Source organism: Triturus cristatus, chromosome 3_2 (genome assembly GCF_964204655.1).
Source record: "Triturus cristatus chromosome 3_2, aTriCri1.1, whole genome shotgun sequence".
NCBI lineage: Eukaryota > Metazoa > Chordata > Amphibia > Caudata > Salamandridae > Triturus > Triturus cristatus.
Window position 1 is genome coordinate 1,041,834,876 of NC_140584.1, and position 18,419 is coordinate 1,041,853,294.

General features: G+C 44.0%; 1 protein-coding gene across 3 annotated transcripts in view; it reads left to right on the top strand.

Annotated features, from left to right (window-relative positions):
• The window catches only part of MTMR4 (myotubularin related protein 4), a 651,646-nt gene that overhangs the window by 226,639 nt on the left and 406,588 nt on the right, over positions 1–18,419 (top strand). For all 3 annotated transcript variants that reach the window (XM_085649730.1, XM_085649731.1, XM_085649732.1), the window contains one exon: positions 1,527–1,693. In XM_085649730.1, the coding sequence (XP_085505856.1) occupies positions 1,527–1,693 (167 nt within the window). The remainder of the gene's footprint in view (positions 1–1,526; positions 1,694–18,419) is intronic.

Here is an 18,419-nt window from a genome sequence, read left to right on the forward strand (position 1 = left end):
GGATCCTCATCAATAGTCATAAGCACATAATAGTCCACCACAAAGGCAGGTATCCTGGAGCACTTTAAAAACAGATATTTGTGTATCTACAACTTTGTAAAATAGAAGTGGGCATTGCAATATTAAAGTTTGGTGCTTCTCTTGCTAATATGTCATTTAAGGTTGTCAAGTGGTGAGACTCTTGCTAGAGATGTGTCTGTCGGAGTAGTAGAATAGTCTCTAATAAATGTATGGGATCAGGTTGTCCAGGATGGGGTACACCTTCCACTGCGAGAGAGTGACGACCTTCTACGTTTCCTACTAGACCTTCTGCTGTGAGAACACCACCTCTCTCAAGATGTTTTCAGAGATCTAGTTTTTGATCTGGAGCATGAACAACGGTGTGTCCTTCGACTTCTAGACCATTGTGAGGGTGAAGTTGGTAAACATGGGCTCCTACTTCTGAGATCTTAGTGGAGCTAAAGGAAGTTGTGACACAGATGACCTAGGAGGGAGCGTATGAGAGAAGAGAGCCGTATTGGATGGGGCGAGCAAAAACTGGGTGATATATGATCTCATCAGTGACAAGTATTAGATAGGTTTTCATGAGTAACCAGAGAAGATGAATACATGTGGGAATACTCGGAGTATGGAGTGACAAACACTCATTTCTTCTGCAGCGCTTCAAGCTACCGTGGTGAAATCTCAAACTATGGTGATGGAGATATTGTTCTCGACCTTGAACGAGGCTTAGACAGAATTTACGACATCAGTGAGTTGGCTTGGCACGGACGGTGACTTCGGATGTTTTGCTGATGACTGTTGGTGATCTTACAATGACAAATGTTGCTCAATGTCGAGTGGTGTCTTGGAGCAGTCCTTCAAGCAGGTGGAGGGTACTCCTGTGGAAGAATGACGTTCCGCATGGCTTCTTGATGACACAGCATCCATTTTTGCTGTGTTCTTTCCTGGAGTCCATGCATCCTCTTCTACTCCGTGTCCTTCAGGAAAACAGTGGATGCAGGATTCTGGAAAATTATCTTCTGGAAGGCAGATAAATGCAGGCACTGTGAGGGTCTGTTTGAGCTGCCATTTTACAAAAGAAGGGGCAAAAAACATGATGGCATTTTGATAGGAAAATATCTTTTCCTGAAAAAGAAAAGTTGCAAATACACTCCATGTGTCAAAACATCAAGTACAACATAAAAAACAGGTTTTGGATATACTTCCCAAAGATTTTTCCTTAAAAAAAAACAAATGTTTGAATGTTTCCTAGTCTGGGACTAATTTTATCTAATTGGCTACTTTAAAAAAAAAAAAAAATACTTTAAAAAATGAGTTTTTTTTAAAGCTTTTTTTATAGGCTGCAAACGTATGTTATATTACTATCTGCTAAGTTGTATCTACCTATTTGTATGGTATTTAAGTGCTCCTAGATCCCGCTCATTGGCAGGAGAGTTACGTTGTTATTACTGTTTAGGATTCTCCTGAAAGAGAACTAGGATTACAGTAACATTAAATTTTTCAATATTTGTTCTTGTTTCTAGATGTCATTTTTCCACTTTCAAGCAGTGCCAGGAGTGGCTGAAGCGGTTAAGCAGAACGACAACTCACCCAGCCAAACCTGAAGACCTGTTTGCCTTTGCCTATCATGCTTGGTGTATGGGTGTTTGTGCTGATGAGGAAGATCCTCACACTCATCTTTGCCAACCTGGTGAGTCTGCCATATTGTATTTGTTGTTGAGGCCCAGATAGCTTTCTGCACCTTTTCTTCCCTAACTATAGCTTTCTTCATGTGTTAAATGATATACTGCTCTTCTATTTTCCTTTCCTCTTCTTAATTCTTTTGTTCTCCCCCTTACCGTTCATTATAATATTTAATTGTGTGGTTCTGCCATTACTGTCCTCCTTGTGCTTGCTTTGTCGGAGAAAATGCCCAAAGGTGATATTGTCATTGCTCCGAATACTTTAATTGCTACAAAAAATCAATGCAGATTATATTTGTTTGCATTATTAAATGTGCTTTGACTGTTTAAATTGTTTTCTTTTTTTTGTGGGAAGGCGAATAATTGGTCAAATTTTGTGTTTTTGTGTGAGACACCTTCGTTTTTTTTTTTTTTTTAATGTGTTTTCAGGCTCCCCAGTCTTGTAAAAGGTAAATGATGGATTTCTCTCCTATGGACGTCTTAATGGCCTTTTCTGAGGCCCCAATGAAAGATCCCTTTGAGCGACCTAAAATGATATTTGCTTGGTTGACGCGTGAGGTGCCAACTATGACCTCATTTATAAAGGAAGTCTTGGTTGAGGTCTTGTTGACACTGACTTGACTGTTTCCTTGAGAGGCAAAGTAATGTTTGTTGAAGCCGGAGTTAATAATATGTATGATGGGTCACTGTTGGAGGATGAAGCAGCTTTAATGCAAGCTGATTAGGCCTTATTAGTTTGTGTGTTTAACAGCATACTAAGATGCGGACATTCCTAGCCAGGATCGCCAAGCAGGACTCGGAGGTAAAACCAATCACCGAAATAAGGGACAAGTGGGGTATACTCTGACATTCACAGCCAGACATTCTGCGTATCTTTCATAACTATTATTCTATCATTTACCAAGCCCCAGGACAGTGTGACTCAAGCAACCACTAGATATCGGCACCCATTACCCCTGCCCCAAATCCCGCCTGCAGATAAAAAAACGTTGATGGGGAGGATTAAGTCCGCGGACTTTACCCAAGCGATTAGGGCGCTAGCACGGAACAAAGCACCAGGAATGGATGGCTTCCCACTCGAATATTATAGTACTTGCTCAGCCCAATTGACCCCACACATGGTCACCATGTATAATGACGCATTAGATACAGGTGAACTTCCAGGCTCCCTTAGGGAATCTATCATAGTTCCATTCCTACAACCACATAGAGATACAACACTCCCCTCTTCATACAGATCAATTACCCTCCTCAGCGCAGACTGCAAGATATTGGGCAAAATACTAGCAGAACGGTTCATCAAAATCCTGACACCATTGATCCACCCAGTCCAATGCGGGTTTATCCCTTGGCGTAACACATCGCAAAATCTACGTAGACTATTTCACATACAAGACAGGACGAGAGCACAGTTCCCCAATGTGGCGTTCTCAATACTAGACCTTGAAAAGGCCCTTGACACACTATTATGGCCATACTTATTTGAGGTCCTCTGCAAAATCAACATAGGACCTATACTGATGGCATACAAAAAGCTCCTCTACACAAACCTCACCTCACGAGTCAGAATAGGTAAATAGATCTCTCCAGCGTTTGCAGTAGAAAGGGGAACCAGGCAGGGATGCCCGCTATCTCCCCTCCTGTTCGCCCTAGCGGAGGAGCCCCTGGCGATACGTCTGCGACAGGAGGGTGAGGCATGGGGTATTTCACTGGCAGACACGGTACATTGCGTGTTCTTGTACGCAGAAGACCTTTTAATTTATGTCCGCGATGCTACCCAAGACCTAACATCTATCTGGGGGACACTAAGAGACTTCGCGGAGGCCTCAGGCCTCAGAGTGAACTGGGAGAAGTCCACTATATACCCACTGAGCCCTCACATGGCCCCATTTGAAATACAGGTCGGAACTCAGTCACTAGCATGGAACGCCGAGGTGCCCAGATATCTGGGTGTGAGGTTATACCACTTCCCCGAGGACCTGTACGAGAGGAATCACCTTAGGGCGTTGGCAGTGATTCGTTCGGCAGTGGGGTTCTGGAAAACGTTGCCCCTAGCCCCTATAGGACGAGTGGCACTGGCAAAAATGATAATGGTCCCCCGGCTACTCTAAAACTTCACCAATCTCCCAGTTATACCACCACGAACATTCTTCAAGGAATTAGATACCCTACTCCCCGAGTTGATCTGGGGAGGGAGTCGACACAGGGTGGCACTGTCAACACTATACCTACCCATGACTGGAGGGGGACTGGGAGCGCCATTATTTGTGGCATACTTCCTGGCGGCCCAACTGCAGTGGTTGTCATATTGAACAGCGGATCGCCATACAGGGGAGGCCACCACTGAAGAGGGCCGCATACAACTGCCGGCAATCCATAGGTTGCTATTACCGGGCACCAAGCCCATGTGTACCCGACCACTACAGATGTCCATTGCCAGCACATGTATGATGAGAATACATTGCATGTCCAAGGGTAGACCTCCGTACTCCCCTCTACTCTCGCTGGTAGGTTTCCCCAGAGAAGAGAAATGCTACACCGCAGGCACCCTTCAAGTCTGGACCGACCCTGCAGTCACGGAAGTAGAATCCCTGTTCTAGGGAGGTCAACTTAGAACGTACACCCAGATGACTGAACAATATGACCTCCCGCCAGGACAATTTTTAACTCACAGACAACTCATAGACAGCAGTCGCCGTTACTGGAACCCAAACGAAGGAGAACCCCCGACACACCCAGTAATACATACCATTTTGCACATGGGAGCAGGACGACACCTGGCTACGTGGCTTTATAAAGCCGTCTGGGAACTAATTCTCCCCTCCCTACAGCCTTTATGTCAAAAATAGGAAACAGAAATTGAGAGGGTGTTCAATGGCAAAGAATGGAACTGTGAGGATGTCGAAGGCTCACCGGACCGGAAGTGGAGCATTACGGGCTTGGACGCTGGAAAACCACCGGAAGAACGCAGCGGTCTAGTGGCGCTGGGGAGATGCGACGTCAGGACGTCATCAGAGGCGGACGAGGATAAGGGCGGAGACCCAAACCCTGTAGATGGTGGCGTGAGATTCAGGATCGACGGAGGAGAAGGAGAGGAGAAACGGAAGAGAGAAGAGCGTGACGAGTCAGGAGAGCAGCCCAGCAGAGTTGACGCCAGAAGTCCGGAGACCCCTGGAGCAGCTTACTCCGCGGACAAGCCCGGCGGCCCAGAGACTGGAGAGGACGCCCCGGGTCCCAACGCCAGGGCCCTGATCACGGGTCATGGCCCTAGGCAAGTAGCATTGAATGGGTCGTTCTGGTGGGGTGGCACGGGGAGCTAGAACACCTGTGGTTCTTCACGCAATTTCTCATCACGATACCTTTCCCCGGTATTTTCCCGTTTCCTTTCCCCTGCACAACACTTGGTGGTGGTAGCACGGAAGCCCAGAGCAGGAGGCTGTGAGCTAATCCCGGTATTTATTCTTTCTTTTCCCTTCATTCAGAGCACCCGGGATGAAGCAAGACCCACGGAACTTCTGAGCAAGAGCCTTGAGGATGGCCCAGAGAAAGAAGACGATCCCCAGCTATTCTTTAGCCATTGTGTTTATTTTGTTTGACCAAGTCCATTTTCTTGTTGTTTTGGAAGACTCCGTTCGGTCTATGGGATTGTTAAAACGAAACACCTACAAACGACGTCCCTATAATAAAAGAAAGACCTTGAAAACCTCATACTGTGTGTGTGTCCCGTATTCCCTTACACCCGTCGGGCCATCGAGCCGCCTACAGGAACTCAGCCTTAGAATACTCCAAAAAGGTCTCCGGGAACGCACGGTTTCAGGACATACAGTTCAATGTCCTCCATACAGCTTACCTCACGCCACACAGTCTTCATCGTTTCTACCCAGACACACATTTCGCATGACCCCGATGTCAAACCCCCGAGGTGGACATGTTCTGGGATTGTCCCACCATTCAAAACTACTGGGACAGAGTTCACCAGACGCTCAGGGCAACGACTAATATTAGGACATAGATAGCATGCGCTCTCGGGATCTTCCGCAGGCGGAAGACTAAAAAAGTACAGTACCGCTTTGTATCTCGCCATCCTCTTAGCGAAAAGGGGAATAGCCATGCACTGGCGGGCCCCAACAGGACCCCCGGAAGCAGCCTGGATAGGAGCTATGAAAAAATGGGGGAGAGGGGAGGAAGGGGTGCTCAGAGAAGAGGAGGTAAAGGGAATCTGTAAGCATCCTATCTCTTTGGAATGGGCACAATTATTACACACATTCACACATGAAACCAATCCGACGGAGACACATGCCAACTCCCAACCCCAGATCCCACCGTTATCTCCTGCAAGATCCAACACAGAAGTTCCACAGTAGGACCCACCTGTCTAGATCCAATTCTGGGCGGACGCCACGCCTGGAATTCCCCCCTTAGACTGCGCTAGAGTACCCCGCGAAAGAGGTTCCACACTCTTACCTCCCCCACATATGTACTACCACACCTCTACGCCGTAAAAAGGAAACAATACCACCGACACCATTGATCCTGTTGACTCATAGTCTGATAGCTCCCCAATATTCCCCACAGTTTAACCCTATTGTTGACAGTTTGCAAGTTCGCATTGGCAGATATGACTCAGATGACAGTTTGATGGGAACACATTCAGGCAAGACCAGATACGATAACATTGGGAAGAATACACAAAAGCGGAATATTAATACATGCCCAGTGGTGGCAAATTCAATCCGAGCACGAGACAGTATCGCTGAAAAGTTAAATCAACAGGCGGGCTCCTCCCTAAATGTCTTTCTACGGACTAAATGGTTATAATAGTGTGAATTAGTAACCATGTATGCTTATTATTTAAAAGTACTCCACACCCAACTGTAATTGTGTATTAATGCATCGTAATAATGTAAAATGTCAACAAGCAATAAGAGATCTAAAATCCCAATAAATAAATTTAAACAAAAAAAAACCCAGCATACTAAGATGCAGTATGAATCAGATTCTTACATTTTTGGACTCTGCGACAGGGATTTCTTAAGCAATCCTAAAACCTGCTAAAATATGAACAGCCTTCGGGCTTTTTCCAGTCTGATTGGCATACCATACTGCTGTCACGTGAATCGTTCTTCTGTAGCTCTCAGAACAAAGAAAATTGTGTTTTCGGAAAAATGGGCTCCTCCTTTCTAGAGGCGATGGACTTGTTTTTTGAGATGGTGCTCATTGTTTAACCAGTCTGTTGAATTGTATTTTCCTTTTTGGGTTTGTAGATCGTCCGTGACTCCTTTGGAAAGAATGCTAGGGTGCTAAGGCTGTCTTGCGAGATTGCGAAGGCGGGACTGCTTTCTCACGGACTCAAATATGAAACCGGAGCCACGAGCCCTGAATTTTCTTTTTTTAAGTTGCTTTATATAAAATGGAACCGGTTTTTATTGTTTGAGTCTATGGGTTACCAAAGTGAAATTTAAAATGCTCAACTGTTTTCAATTTTTTTTTACTTCTGAAGCCTTTTTGGAGCTGCGGTACTGGGAACCGGAACCACAGATCTAGGGTGTGTGTGCGCCCTCATACTTTGAGACCATTGTAGAGATTTAATTTATTCCTTTGAATGTATAGCTCAACATTCAAGTAATTCTTGACCTTTTTACCTACATTATTATGCACCTTGCTATAGGAGAGCTCTCGAGCTAAGATTGTCTACTGTTTTTTTGCTGTTTCTTTGGTGAATTCAAACTTTCTGATGGATGCTTCTAACCTCAGATTTCTCACCTTTTAAAATACCTCTAATCGCCAGACTGGATCCTGAGGTTTTCAGAAGTGTTCCAGTGCCGACTTTAGTACCACATATAAGCATCACCGGTGTGCATGCATTGGTCAGTTCCTTTCTTTCTGTGCCTTCGTATGTGGATTCGGAGATCCGATCCTCCCTTAGTCAGACTGGCAAACGTTTTCTCACAATAAATTGAAATCCATTGTGAAGGGAAAAAATGTCCACATTGAAAACTATAGGGTTCAAACCATGCTGCGAATGTAAAACAAAAAAAACGTGGTCGGTGACAGTCACACCAGGTGTGCCTTTGGTGTTTGGGCTCTGGGCAAGTCGGTGAAGAATGTGCCCTCATTAACCCAAAGTTGATAGTGGAACTAAGCTGTATGCCATTGAGCTTCGGAAAATGATAAGCCAGCCTTGCTCGAGAAGTAGGCCCATTCGCAGCTGAAGTAGTTCTAGTAAGACAAAGACCAAACTTGTTCACAACCTGCCCCTCTCTATTATCAGAGATGTTACAAGAGCGTAAAGGGTTGAAATCTTCTCATAATGGGAGAACAGAGGATTCCAAAGCCAAATGTGGCAGAATTGCCTATGATTTAGCCACTTTCAGAAGATTGCTTACTAGCTCATATTTTCTGTTACAATGAAGTAAAAGATTGTAGAGGATGAGTACTCTTCCTTCATTGATTCTATGGCTGAGGAGGCAGTTTTGTAGATGAACCAAGCTGCTGCTCCCTGAACATTTTGTAGACGTCCCAGGTTTGAAGGTGGTGACTAAACTCTAGGCGTTGAATGGGGTATACATGTGGAGCATACACACTTATTTTTCTTGCCCCACATGTAGAGTTGGCCCCAAATAAAGGTTACCTGGCTTTAGATGGCGAATTAGCCTGTACTGAATCTTGTTCCTCCCCTCCTTCCAGAAACTTGGACTGAGTACAATCAAAGTCCCAAGATACTTCATAATAATTTATTTAATTAGCCAGAATTAGGTAATCATAATGACATAAACCACATATATACAAGTTTGTTAGGCTGATGCAATGTTTAATTGGTGTGTATTACCACCGATGCAAATCATTCATTGCCAGTGAGTCCAAACCTATACACTGAATACTCAGACGTTTGAATCTATGAAAGGTAACAAAGCTAGAGAACTTTATTGTAGTTACAGATAAATAGCCTTTCTCATCTCCCATCCACTGATTTGTTGCTATTGAGGCAGAAATGGAAGTGTTCAACTTCAATGATGTCATATGAGATCTGTGATGTTATTTATCCTGTCATGATTGATGTTATATGAGGGCGTGAGCTGTGCGTCACAGGAATGCTAGTTACGATTAGCTTTTTAATCCATAAGTTGCAAGTTTCTGTGGTTTTTAAGTTTTGATTTGTAACCAAAAATGAAAGTAATTTCAGAGGTTCTTTTAAACGTAAGTTATCGTGTGATAAGGGCGTAACCCTAAATTTGACTTTAACCATTGATTTTGTTTTTTTCTCATATCCCACGTGGACCTGTTGTTCAGACCTCAACCTCTGTTTATGTCTAACTGTCACTGCACACAGACTGACTGTGCATAGTAGGGACTGACTACAGGCCCTCTGCACAACCTGTTGTGGGCAGCTTACCTATACGGCACATAGCTTTTAGTCATGTGAACCAGAGGTTGGCTGCAGAGCATGACCTTTGACAAGACGCCATGTACCCTCCCTCCATCTGCGTTTGTCCGGCCCAACCCAACTCCCAAACTACCTCTGACAGTCAACCCCCACTGAGTATGGTTGAGGGCCTGGCTTGGCCTTTTCCCTGGCTTTGCTTCACACCCTCCATGCTTTGGCAACCCCCGCTGCGCACTGTCTTGGCCTCTGGCCAGGCCCTGCACACAACACTTGGCTGGCAGACCCCTCCAGTGGCGCATGGCCTTGGCACTATACCCCAGTCTCTGTGGCAGGAGGAATATGCATGCTATGCACAACCCACAGCTGTGCATAGCATTGGTAAGCCTAATAGTGCACAGCCTTTGGCCTTCCTGGGAATAGGTGGTGGCCCTGTGACCAGCTCCACTGCACATGGCCAAGTAGCGAGGCCTTGTGCAATGAAGCTGCCAACAAGTCAGTTTCAGTGTCAAATAAAGCATAGGAAGACCTCATCAGCTATTTACAGCCTTATGACACAGACAGGGGGTTGCCGTTAGATAGAAATAAATCTTTATTGAACAATTAATTAAAATCATTACAAAGACAGTCCAAAACAATTAGTTAAAATCATTACAATGGGAATCCAGATTGTTCACGATGTGCAATGTAGATTTATGGGCTTACAGACAAATGCTAAAATACCACCCTTCAGGTAATGATTATAAACAACAAATAAAAAGAGAAGCCTCTATGTGTCCAATGCCTGGGGAACACACACATTTGCTCAGGTGTGAGTACCGATGTAAAGCCAGTCTAAAGTGCCGTTTTTATATAAGATATTTCCAATGACTAAGCAGCTAAATTTACCTCTGCTATAGATTCCATGGCTAGTGGCTAATTCAAGAGCATATATTTAAAGTGCAATATTTTTTAGCAGCATGAGAATTTGAAGGGTTTATCCTGGGAGACCATATTATCTGGCTTCCCAGACCAAGCAATCTCCGTTTACCTCTATCATGAGTTCCAATGCTGAGGCCCAGATAAAGTGCCATGTGTCTAAAGGGCATTATTTTAGCTGCAATTTATAAGAAAGTGGATGGCCTACCTTGGAGCTCGTTTTACCTGGGCTCAAGGGGTGTAGATCTGTTTACCTGTAGGGTGGCCTCCACAATTGGGTGCCATTTATATAAGGTATTTCCAATAACTAAGATGCTACATTTGGCTCTGCTGTAGGTTCCAGGGCTAGCGGCTAATTAATATGCTATGTATTTACAGTGCAATATTTTTAGCAGCATGATGATTTGAAAGGCATGCCTTGGAGACAATATTATCTGGCCTCCCCGACCAAGCTTACTCTGTTTACCTCCATCATGAGTTCCGATGCTGATGCCCGGACAAAGTGCCATATGCCTAAAATACATAATTTTATCAGCAAATTATAAGAAAGTCGATAGCCTTCTTTGGAGCTAGTTTTATCTGGCTTCAAGGGTTGTAGATCTGTTTACCGCTGGGGCGTGCTCTACTATTTGAACCCACGTAGAGTGCAGAGTTTGAATAGTATACTATATTAAGATGAAATAAACCGTAAACCGCATTAGACACTATAGTATAAAAAGCAGATTGATAAAAAAAATTGTGATATTGTCTGACCTCGTGATCATAGGGGCAATGGGGGCCATACCATGCACTACTGGTCTAAAACCCCTAAATCAGGCGTACTGGCTGTATTTAATATGCAAAGTCAATTTTGAGGCCCATGTGAAGTACAACATTTTGCAGCGTGAATCTTTTCTGGATTCACTATGCTGTGCATTATTCCGCCATCTAGTGGTTGGGTCCAGAATTGTAGTATTTGTTTTTGCTGTTGGTGGGCGTTGACGAAACGGAGAAGCTCCTGAGATTGCAGAGAAGAATCGTGGAAAAACAGAGAAAAATCGTTGGAAAAACTGGTAGAGCGGAGTCTTCCATTTTCATCTGTAAATCTGCAACGACCGCAGTTTGACAAAAAGAAGAAATCTAGAACTTCGTCGACTACTGGATAATGCGCATGCAGGGGGCTCCCTGGGCGCGTTAATGGACAAAAATGCCATTCAAGTTTTGTAAGAACTGCCACCATAAATATGCTCAAAAGGATCAGCAATCAGTCTGTAACCTGTGCCTGCTGCTGGATCATCGAAGCGACGACTAACGCCTGCTCTGTCTTCACCCCTAAGACGTTGAGGGTAAGAGAAAGGCAGCGACGAGCCAATTACAACATGCAGGGCCAAGGACCACTGCCATTGCTGAGAGACCTGGGCCTCTCCAGTGAGGAGGAAGAAAACGTCGCCGAAGGACCAGAAGGCGACAAGGAAACAGAAGTTTTGGTCGTGGAAGTCGAGAGGAAGACTTCAAATGAGGTAAGAGAGTCATCGACCTCGAAAATCAGACTAAAACCACAAAAAGCATCCTCTGCATCGAAGCATTTGGCGACCGTAGCTACATCCAAACAAAAACAGACCTTAGGATCCTTGGATAAGTGCTCCGGCGCGGCAAAGGTCCTTGAAAAAACCAAGACGTCGAAGGACAGTCTGGAAAAGGACGCCTCTGCATTTAAAAAAAAAAAGAGACCAAAGCAAACATCGACGACTGCTTCGGCGTCGTCAGACGAAAAGCCGACAATCTCTGAGCAGGAACACACAAGGCCGAGATTGAGAAAAAGAGAAGAAGGCTCAAAGCCGAAATGGCGAATATCCTTCAGCGCAAAAAAGACTTGGACAAAAGCTTGAAGCAATTCAAGATACCGCTGAAAACGAAGGAAACCGAAACCCAAGGGGTTGCCGAAGAAAAATTACCTCCAAGAACCCCAGAAATAATCGAAGAAGAAGAGGAAGGTTCTTACTTCTTCGGGGAAGATTTCGAACAGGGCGAACAAGCATACACGGAATCGTCAAATTCGGAGACTCAAGAGTTCCAATGGCCAGAATCGCCCGAAGAATCTGTAGAATCATATCACCCCCAGATGACATTGGCATGTATAACCAGTTGATAAATAAGGCTGCAGAAACTTATGCGTTTAGCTAGAGGAAGAAAAACCTCAATCCTGTTTTTTATTGGAGACTTTGATGCCTACACAATCTAGGAACCAATTCCTACCAATGCTACCTAGTTTCTTAGACCAGGGGAAGAGGCATTCAAGGAGCCTGTTGTTTGCAAGGCTATAACACCAAGATCAGAGAAAAATATAAACACTCCTCTAAAGACCCTTTATACATCACTGGATCAGTGCCCGCTGAGTCTATAATTGTCTCAACAGCTAGGAAGAGGGCAAATGTGCTTACCACAGTGGGACCACCTCCTGACCAGGAAAGTAAGAGGATGGACCAAGTAGGAAGAAAGGTGGAAAGAAGCGCAGCAAACCAGTGGCGCATTGCACAGTTCAAATGCATTGCTCAACAGGAATGCGTACCAGCACTGGGAAGAGGTAGGGGAACTGTTGCAAAACCTACTGGAACATTTCCAGAAAAGAGCAAGCCACATGGTGGAAGAAGGCAAAAACATTGCAAACACATGTTTAAAAGTAGCCCTTACATCTAGCAGGCAAATGATGATTGGCATAAGGGAAAGGAGAAACGCTTGGCTCAGAATCTCAGGGTTCAAGCCAGAAGTGCAGAGCAACATCATCAATTCTCCATTCAATGGCGAGCAATTGTTTGGAACGGTGGTTGATGAAAAACTAAATTTACTAAAAAACATCAGACACAGCATCTCGTGAAATCAACACAAGTGTATTATTACGCAGGCACGCTTGGCTCAGGATCTCTGGATTTAAGCCAGAGGTGTAAATCTCCATCCTTAACCAGCCATTTGATAAAGAGCATCTTTCCGGCTCAGCTGTTGATACCATGCTGGAAAAGATGAAATAGGACACTGAAGTCTCAAAGTCCAGGGGGCTTTACAGTTACCCACCAGTAGAGGTTCCTTTCGCCGCTCATTTTACAGGGGTGGCTCAAAAACTATGTCCACTGACCATGCCTCCTCCTCTTACAAGAACAACAATTAATCCCCCTCGCCTAGAGGATATTCTAGAGGAAGTTATAGAGGGAACAATAATAGAGGAAGAGGTAATTCCACACCGTCTTCCCCCGCAAACAAACCATGACTTCCCTCCACTACCCCCGATCATCCCACTCCTGTTGGGGGACATCTCTCCCAGTCCTTACCTGTCTGGAATTCAATCCCCTCAGACAAGTGGGTACTACAAATTATCCAACATGGTTACTGCCTGGAGATTACAGACTCCACCAAATATTCCTCCAACCAAATATTCCTCCAAGAGCACATGCAATGTCACTGGAACATCTCACTCTCTTAAAGCGCAAAGTTCTATCTCGGTTACAAAAACACGCTATAGAACCTGTTCCGTTAATATATCAAATGACAGGGTATACTCCCTGTATTTCTTAATTCCCAAAAAGGACAACTGTCTCAGGCCTATACTAGACATCAGACAGTTGAACCTCAACATGCAGTCGGACCACTTCCTCATGGTCACACTCCAACCGGTGCTCCCACTACTTCAGCAAGGTGACTTTCTATCCCCTCTAGACCTAAAGGACGCCTACTTCCATATTCCCATTCACCCTGCTCACTGAAAATATATCAGGTTTGTGGTAGACGGACAACATTACCAATTCAAAGTCCTCCCATTCGGAGTAACTACGGCACCCAGGGTTTTCTCCAAGTGCCTAGCAGTAGTCGCAGCACGTTCATATATTTCCTTACGACTGGCTGATCACAACAAAGCTGCATACATCAAACTCTAAAGACAGTCCAACTGCTTCACAACTTGGGTTTCACCGTAAATCTCACCAAGTTTCACCTCCAACCATCCAACACGCAAGTGTATCTAGCAGCCACAATAGACACTCGCAATGCCTTAGCTTACCCCAACCCAGTTTGGATTCGCAACATGCAGGCTCTAATTTCACAGTTTCTGCCTCAACACTCACTACCAGCCAGAGTGTTCATGCAGCTAATTGAAATGATGGCTTCTTGCATTTTAATCGCTCCATATGCCAGACTTCAAATGCGTCCCCTACAGGAATGCTGAGCACATCATTGGAACCAGGCTTAAGGTCAGTTATCAGATCTGGTGTTGATAGATGGCCGTACTCATCGCTCTCTGCAGTGGTGGAACATACATGGCCGCCCCTTGGAAAGGTTTTGTATCATTCCGGTTCCACAGATAGTTCTAACAGCAAACACATCCCTCACTGTTGGGGAGCACATATGGGAAGACTTACCATCCAGGGCATGTGGACTCTGCGACAAAAACAACTCCACATAAACCATTTAGAACTGCTAGTAAGTTTTCTAGCATTAAACGCTTTTCAACTTTATCTAGTAGGCAAAGTTGTCCTGGTTCGCACAGACACCATGACAGCCATCTATTACACACAAAAACAGTGGGGGTGGGCGCACTCTCTACAGCTGTGACAGCTAGCACAGAACATCTGGAGATGGGCCATACCTCAAAAGATATATCTCCATCTTCCAGGAGTACATAACCAAGTTGTGGATCTGCTCAGTCGTCAACCACAGCAGATGCATGAATGGGAACTTCACCCTCAAGTTCTCCTCCCGCTCTTCCAAATGTGGGGCTTCCCAGGGATAGATCTGTTCGCCACCCACCTAAATGCAAAATGCCCAAACTTCTCATCCAAACATCCACATCCAAAGTCGATGCACCATGGATGAATTGATCAGGGATGTTTGCTTACGCTTTTCCACCTCTCCCACTCATTCCATTAGTGGTTCGGAAACTCAAACAACACTCCCTGACACTTATCCTAGTTGCTCCCACATGGGCCCAACAACACTGGTTCACAACTCTGGTGGAACGATCAGTAGTTTCCCACCAAAAACCACACCTCTCCCCCAAGTTCCTTACTCGGAACCATGGAGAGATGAGACATCCAGATCCCAATCAGCACAACCTTGCGAGTTGGCACCTGAAATCCTAGAGTTTGGCTACCTTAATCTTCTGCCAGACTGTATAAGTGTTATCAGAGAGGCTAGACGCCCTACCACAAGAGCATGCTACGCAGCAGAGTGGAAGACATTTTTTTTGTTTATTGTAACAACAATAAGATCAATCCACTAGATGCTTTAATACAAAACATAATTTGTTATTTATTACACCTGCAACTTAGCGTACACATCCGTACGCATACATCAGGCTGCAATTGCTGCATATCTGCAAAATAGACAGTACTTGTCTCTTTTTAGAGTGCCCGCTATTTTAAGGCTTTTATGGAAGGACTCAAAAGACTCATTCCTCCCAGACTTCCACCTTCTCCAGTGTGGAACCTTAACATAGTCCTTACAAGACTCATGGGTCCACCATTCGAGCCGTTGCACAAATGTGAAATACAATTTCTCACCTGGAAAGTAGCCTTCCTTATAGCCATCACTTCTCTGAGGAGAGTCGGTGAGCTTCAGGCCCTAGCCATAGAGGAACCATTTTTTCAAATACACCAAAGCTAAGTGGTCCTTAGAACAAACCCCAAATTCTTACCTAAAGTCATCTCTGCCTTTCATCCAACCAATCTGTTGAGTTGCCTGTGTTCTTCCCTCAACCAGATTCAGTGACAGAATGTGACCTTCACACATTAGATGTCAAGAGAGCACTGCTTTACTACATAGAAAGAACAATGTCCTTTAGGAAAACTAAACAACTCTTTGTTGCTTTTACTCTACCACATAAATGCAATCCCATTTCAAAATCAGGCAAGGTGGATAGTTAAGTGCATTCAAATATGCTACATCAAAGCTAAACGCACACTAACAATTCCTCCTAAGGTGCATTCTACACTCAAACTAGGGGCTTCTATGGCATTCTTAGGAAACATACCCATAGATGACATCTGCTAAGCTGCAACATGGTCTACACCACACACATTCACAAAACACTATTGTGTGGATGTGTTCGCAAAATAGGCTAGTGTGGGCCAGGCAGTTTTATGAACACTATTTCAAACCACTGCAACAGCTACAGGTTAGCCACTGCTTCAAAATAACTGCTTTATAGTCCATGCTAAAGCATATGATCTACAGCTCATATGCCTCAAACGAAAAATGCTACTTACCCAGTATGCATCTGTTCTTGGTATATAGAGCTGTAGAGTCATATGCACCCACCCGCCTCCCCGGGTACCTTTACCTGTTGCAGTGATATCTTACTTCGATACAATTTACATGGACATCTCTTTTATTACTTTACCAACTCCATCATCGCCCTTTATTGCAAAACAATGTAAGGATGGAGTCGATGCCCATGCGCACAATCACCGAAAGGAGGAGGCACCTACCTCGTGACTATACGACTTCTTCGAATAAAAGTAAAGTGCAAACATCCGGAACCAACACAGGATGGCGATCTATGCTAAAGCGTATAACTCTACAGCTCTATATGCCAAGAACAGATGCATACTGGGTAGGTAGCATTTTCCTTGTTATTGTTCCTTTTCAATGTTCCCTTTAAAGATACAGGTTTGATTTTGCTTTTTGATTGGTGAAATGTTTGGCAATAGTGGGGAAGCTCTGTCCATTGCTCCCAGCTAGCTGTTCTAGAAAGAAAATGCACTTATTAAACAACCTCTAAGCAGTTCGGAAGCTGGCAGAAGGGCTACTTTGTTGAATGGATTGCATTAGCAGAGGTAAGCTACACCCTCAAAGAAGAGTGTTTTAAAATTGAGTCGGAAAATGTTTACTTTTTAAGCAGTCAACCTGGAAGTATGAGGACATAATGATGTGTAGTTGATACTTTTGACAATGGGCCAACATGTTAAGCATCTACAAGAAGGCCTTTGTGCGCGTACCTTTTTACTTTATAAACCAAAAAGCTGTGACCCACCTTGTTATACCAGCAAACAAAAAATAAAATAATGTGCAGTAGTGATTAGCCCTACTCTGTTGTAAAGATATTTCCTAAACAAAAATCCCTAAAACAGCATTTAAAATGCATAATGTTAATAAATACTCCAACGGGGACATACTGACTCATTTACAAGCTACACCTCTTGCTGCTTCTGCAGTATAAGAAAAGGACTACTTTAGTCCATCGCCAAAACCAAGTGAGAATAGAAATTAAACAATGGAACCATCTTTGAAATACTATGGCCTTGATGTCGCTCTGTCTCTTAAAGTGTCCGTAACATGAGGTTTCGGGCATCTAAACTGTCTGTAGTAAGACCTAATAACGTAGTACACACATGAATCAAATAGATCAATATTTACACATAAACTGGTGCAAGAGTGGAAGAAACATTTAAGAAAAACACAATTAAAAAGGAGCAGGTTAATAAAGCATCTATTCCAAAAAGCAAGTTGTAAAATCAGGGATTGTATTTAACCAGCTGACTGGAAACTTCCCTCATAAGTTTCAACAGGTTAAATTAAAATTGTTGGTAGATTTTTCCAAGACCCCAGTATAAACCGCACAAAGAAAACTAGTTGGCCAGCGTTATCTTAATGTGAATTAGAGTTGAGAATGTCTTTAGGCAAGTCGAAGTAGTGACGTTTTTGTGTTTAATCTTTTCTTCCATTGCCTAGCCTCTCCACAGTTAAATGATAGGCTAAAGTAAGTTACACGTTTTTCTTTGAATGGCTTTGTCCAAGCAGAGAATCTAGAGGGTTTTGTACAGGTTACTTTTTCAGCAACCATATCCAATACGGTGATTCATGAAGTCCTCTTTTCTTATAGGAGTTCCTTTTACATTCTTCAGACCTTGAGCCCACATAGTTCCTAGTCCAAATGTAGTTATTTAGTAATGATAGAGCCTGGTTTAATCAAGGATTTTGCCTTGCAGACATGGGAGCATCTAAAATCAGTCTGTTTTCCGGGGACCTGGGTTTTATATTCCTTCATTGATGGCATTTAAACCATTGATCATGCAAGAGTACTTCTCATACTTCTGTGTTATGGCATGAGGCAAGGTGAAACATGACAGCAGTCTTTCAAGAATAATTCTTGGGGAGAGTTAGGAGCATATTTACAAGCCTATAGCGCCACCGAGCGTCATATTTTTTGACGCTCTGGTGGCTTTGTTTGCTGGCCCATACTTACAAGGCCATGCAAAGCCACTTAGCGCAGCCTTGTCTATGTTGTCTAAAATTATGCACATCTCAGGAGTTTTTAAATGGGGATCAGAACCACATCTTCGATTTGTTGCACCGATTTATTCTGTTTGAGACGTGTTGCATTTCGAGAATGCACACTGGTAGAAAGATCCAGATGGCGGGTAGGAACAGGAGCAGGTACCTTATTAAGGAACAAATTACAAGTAAGGGAG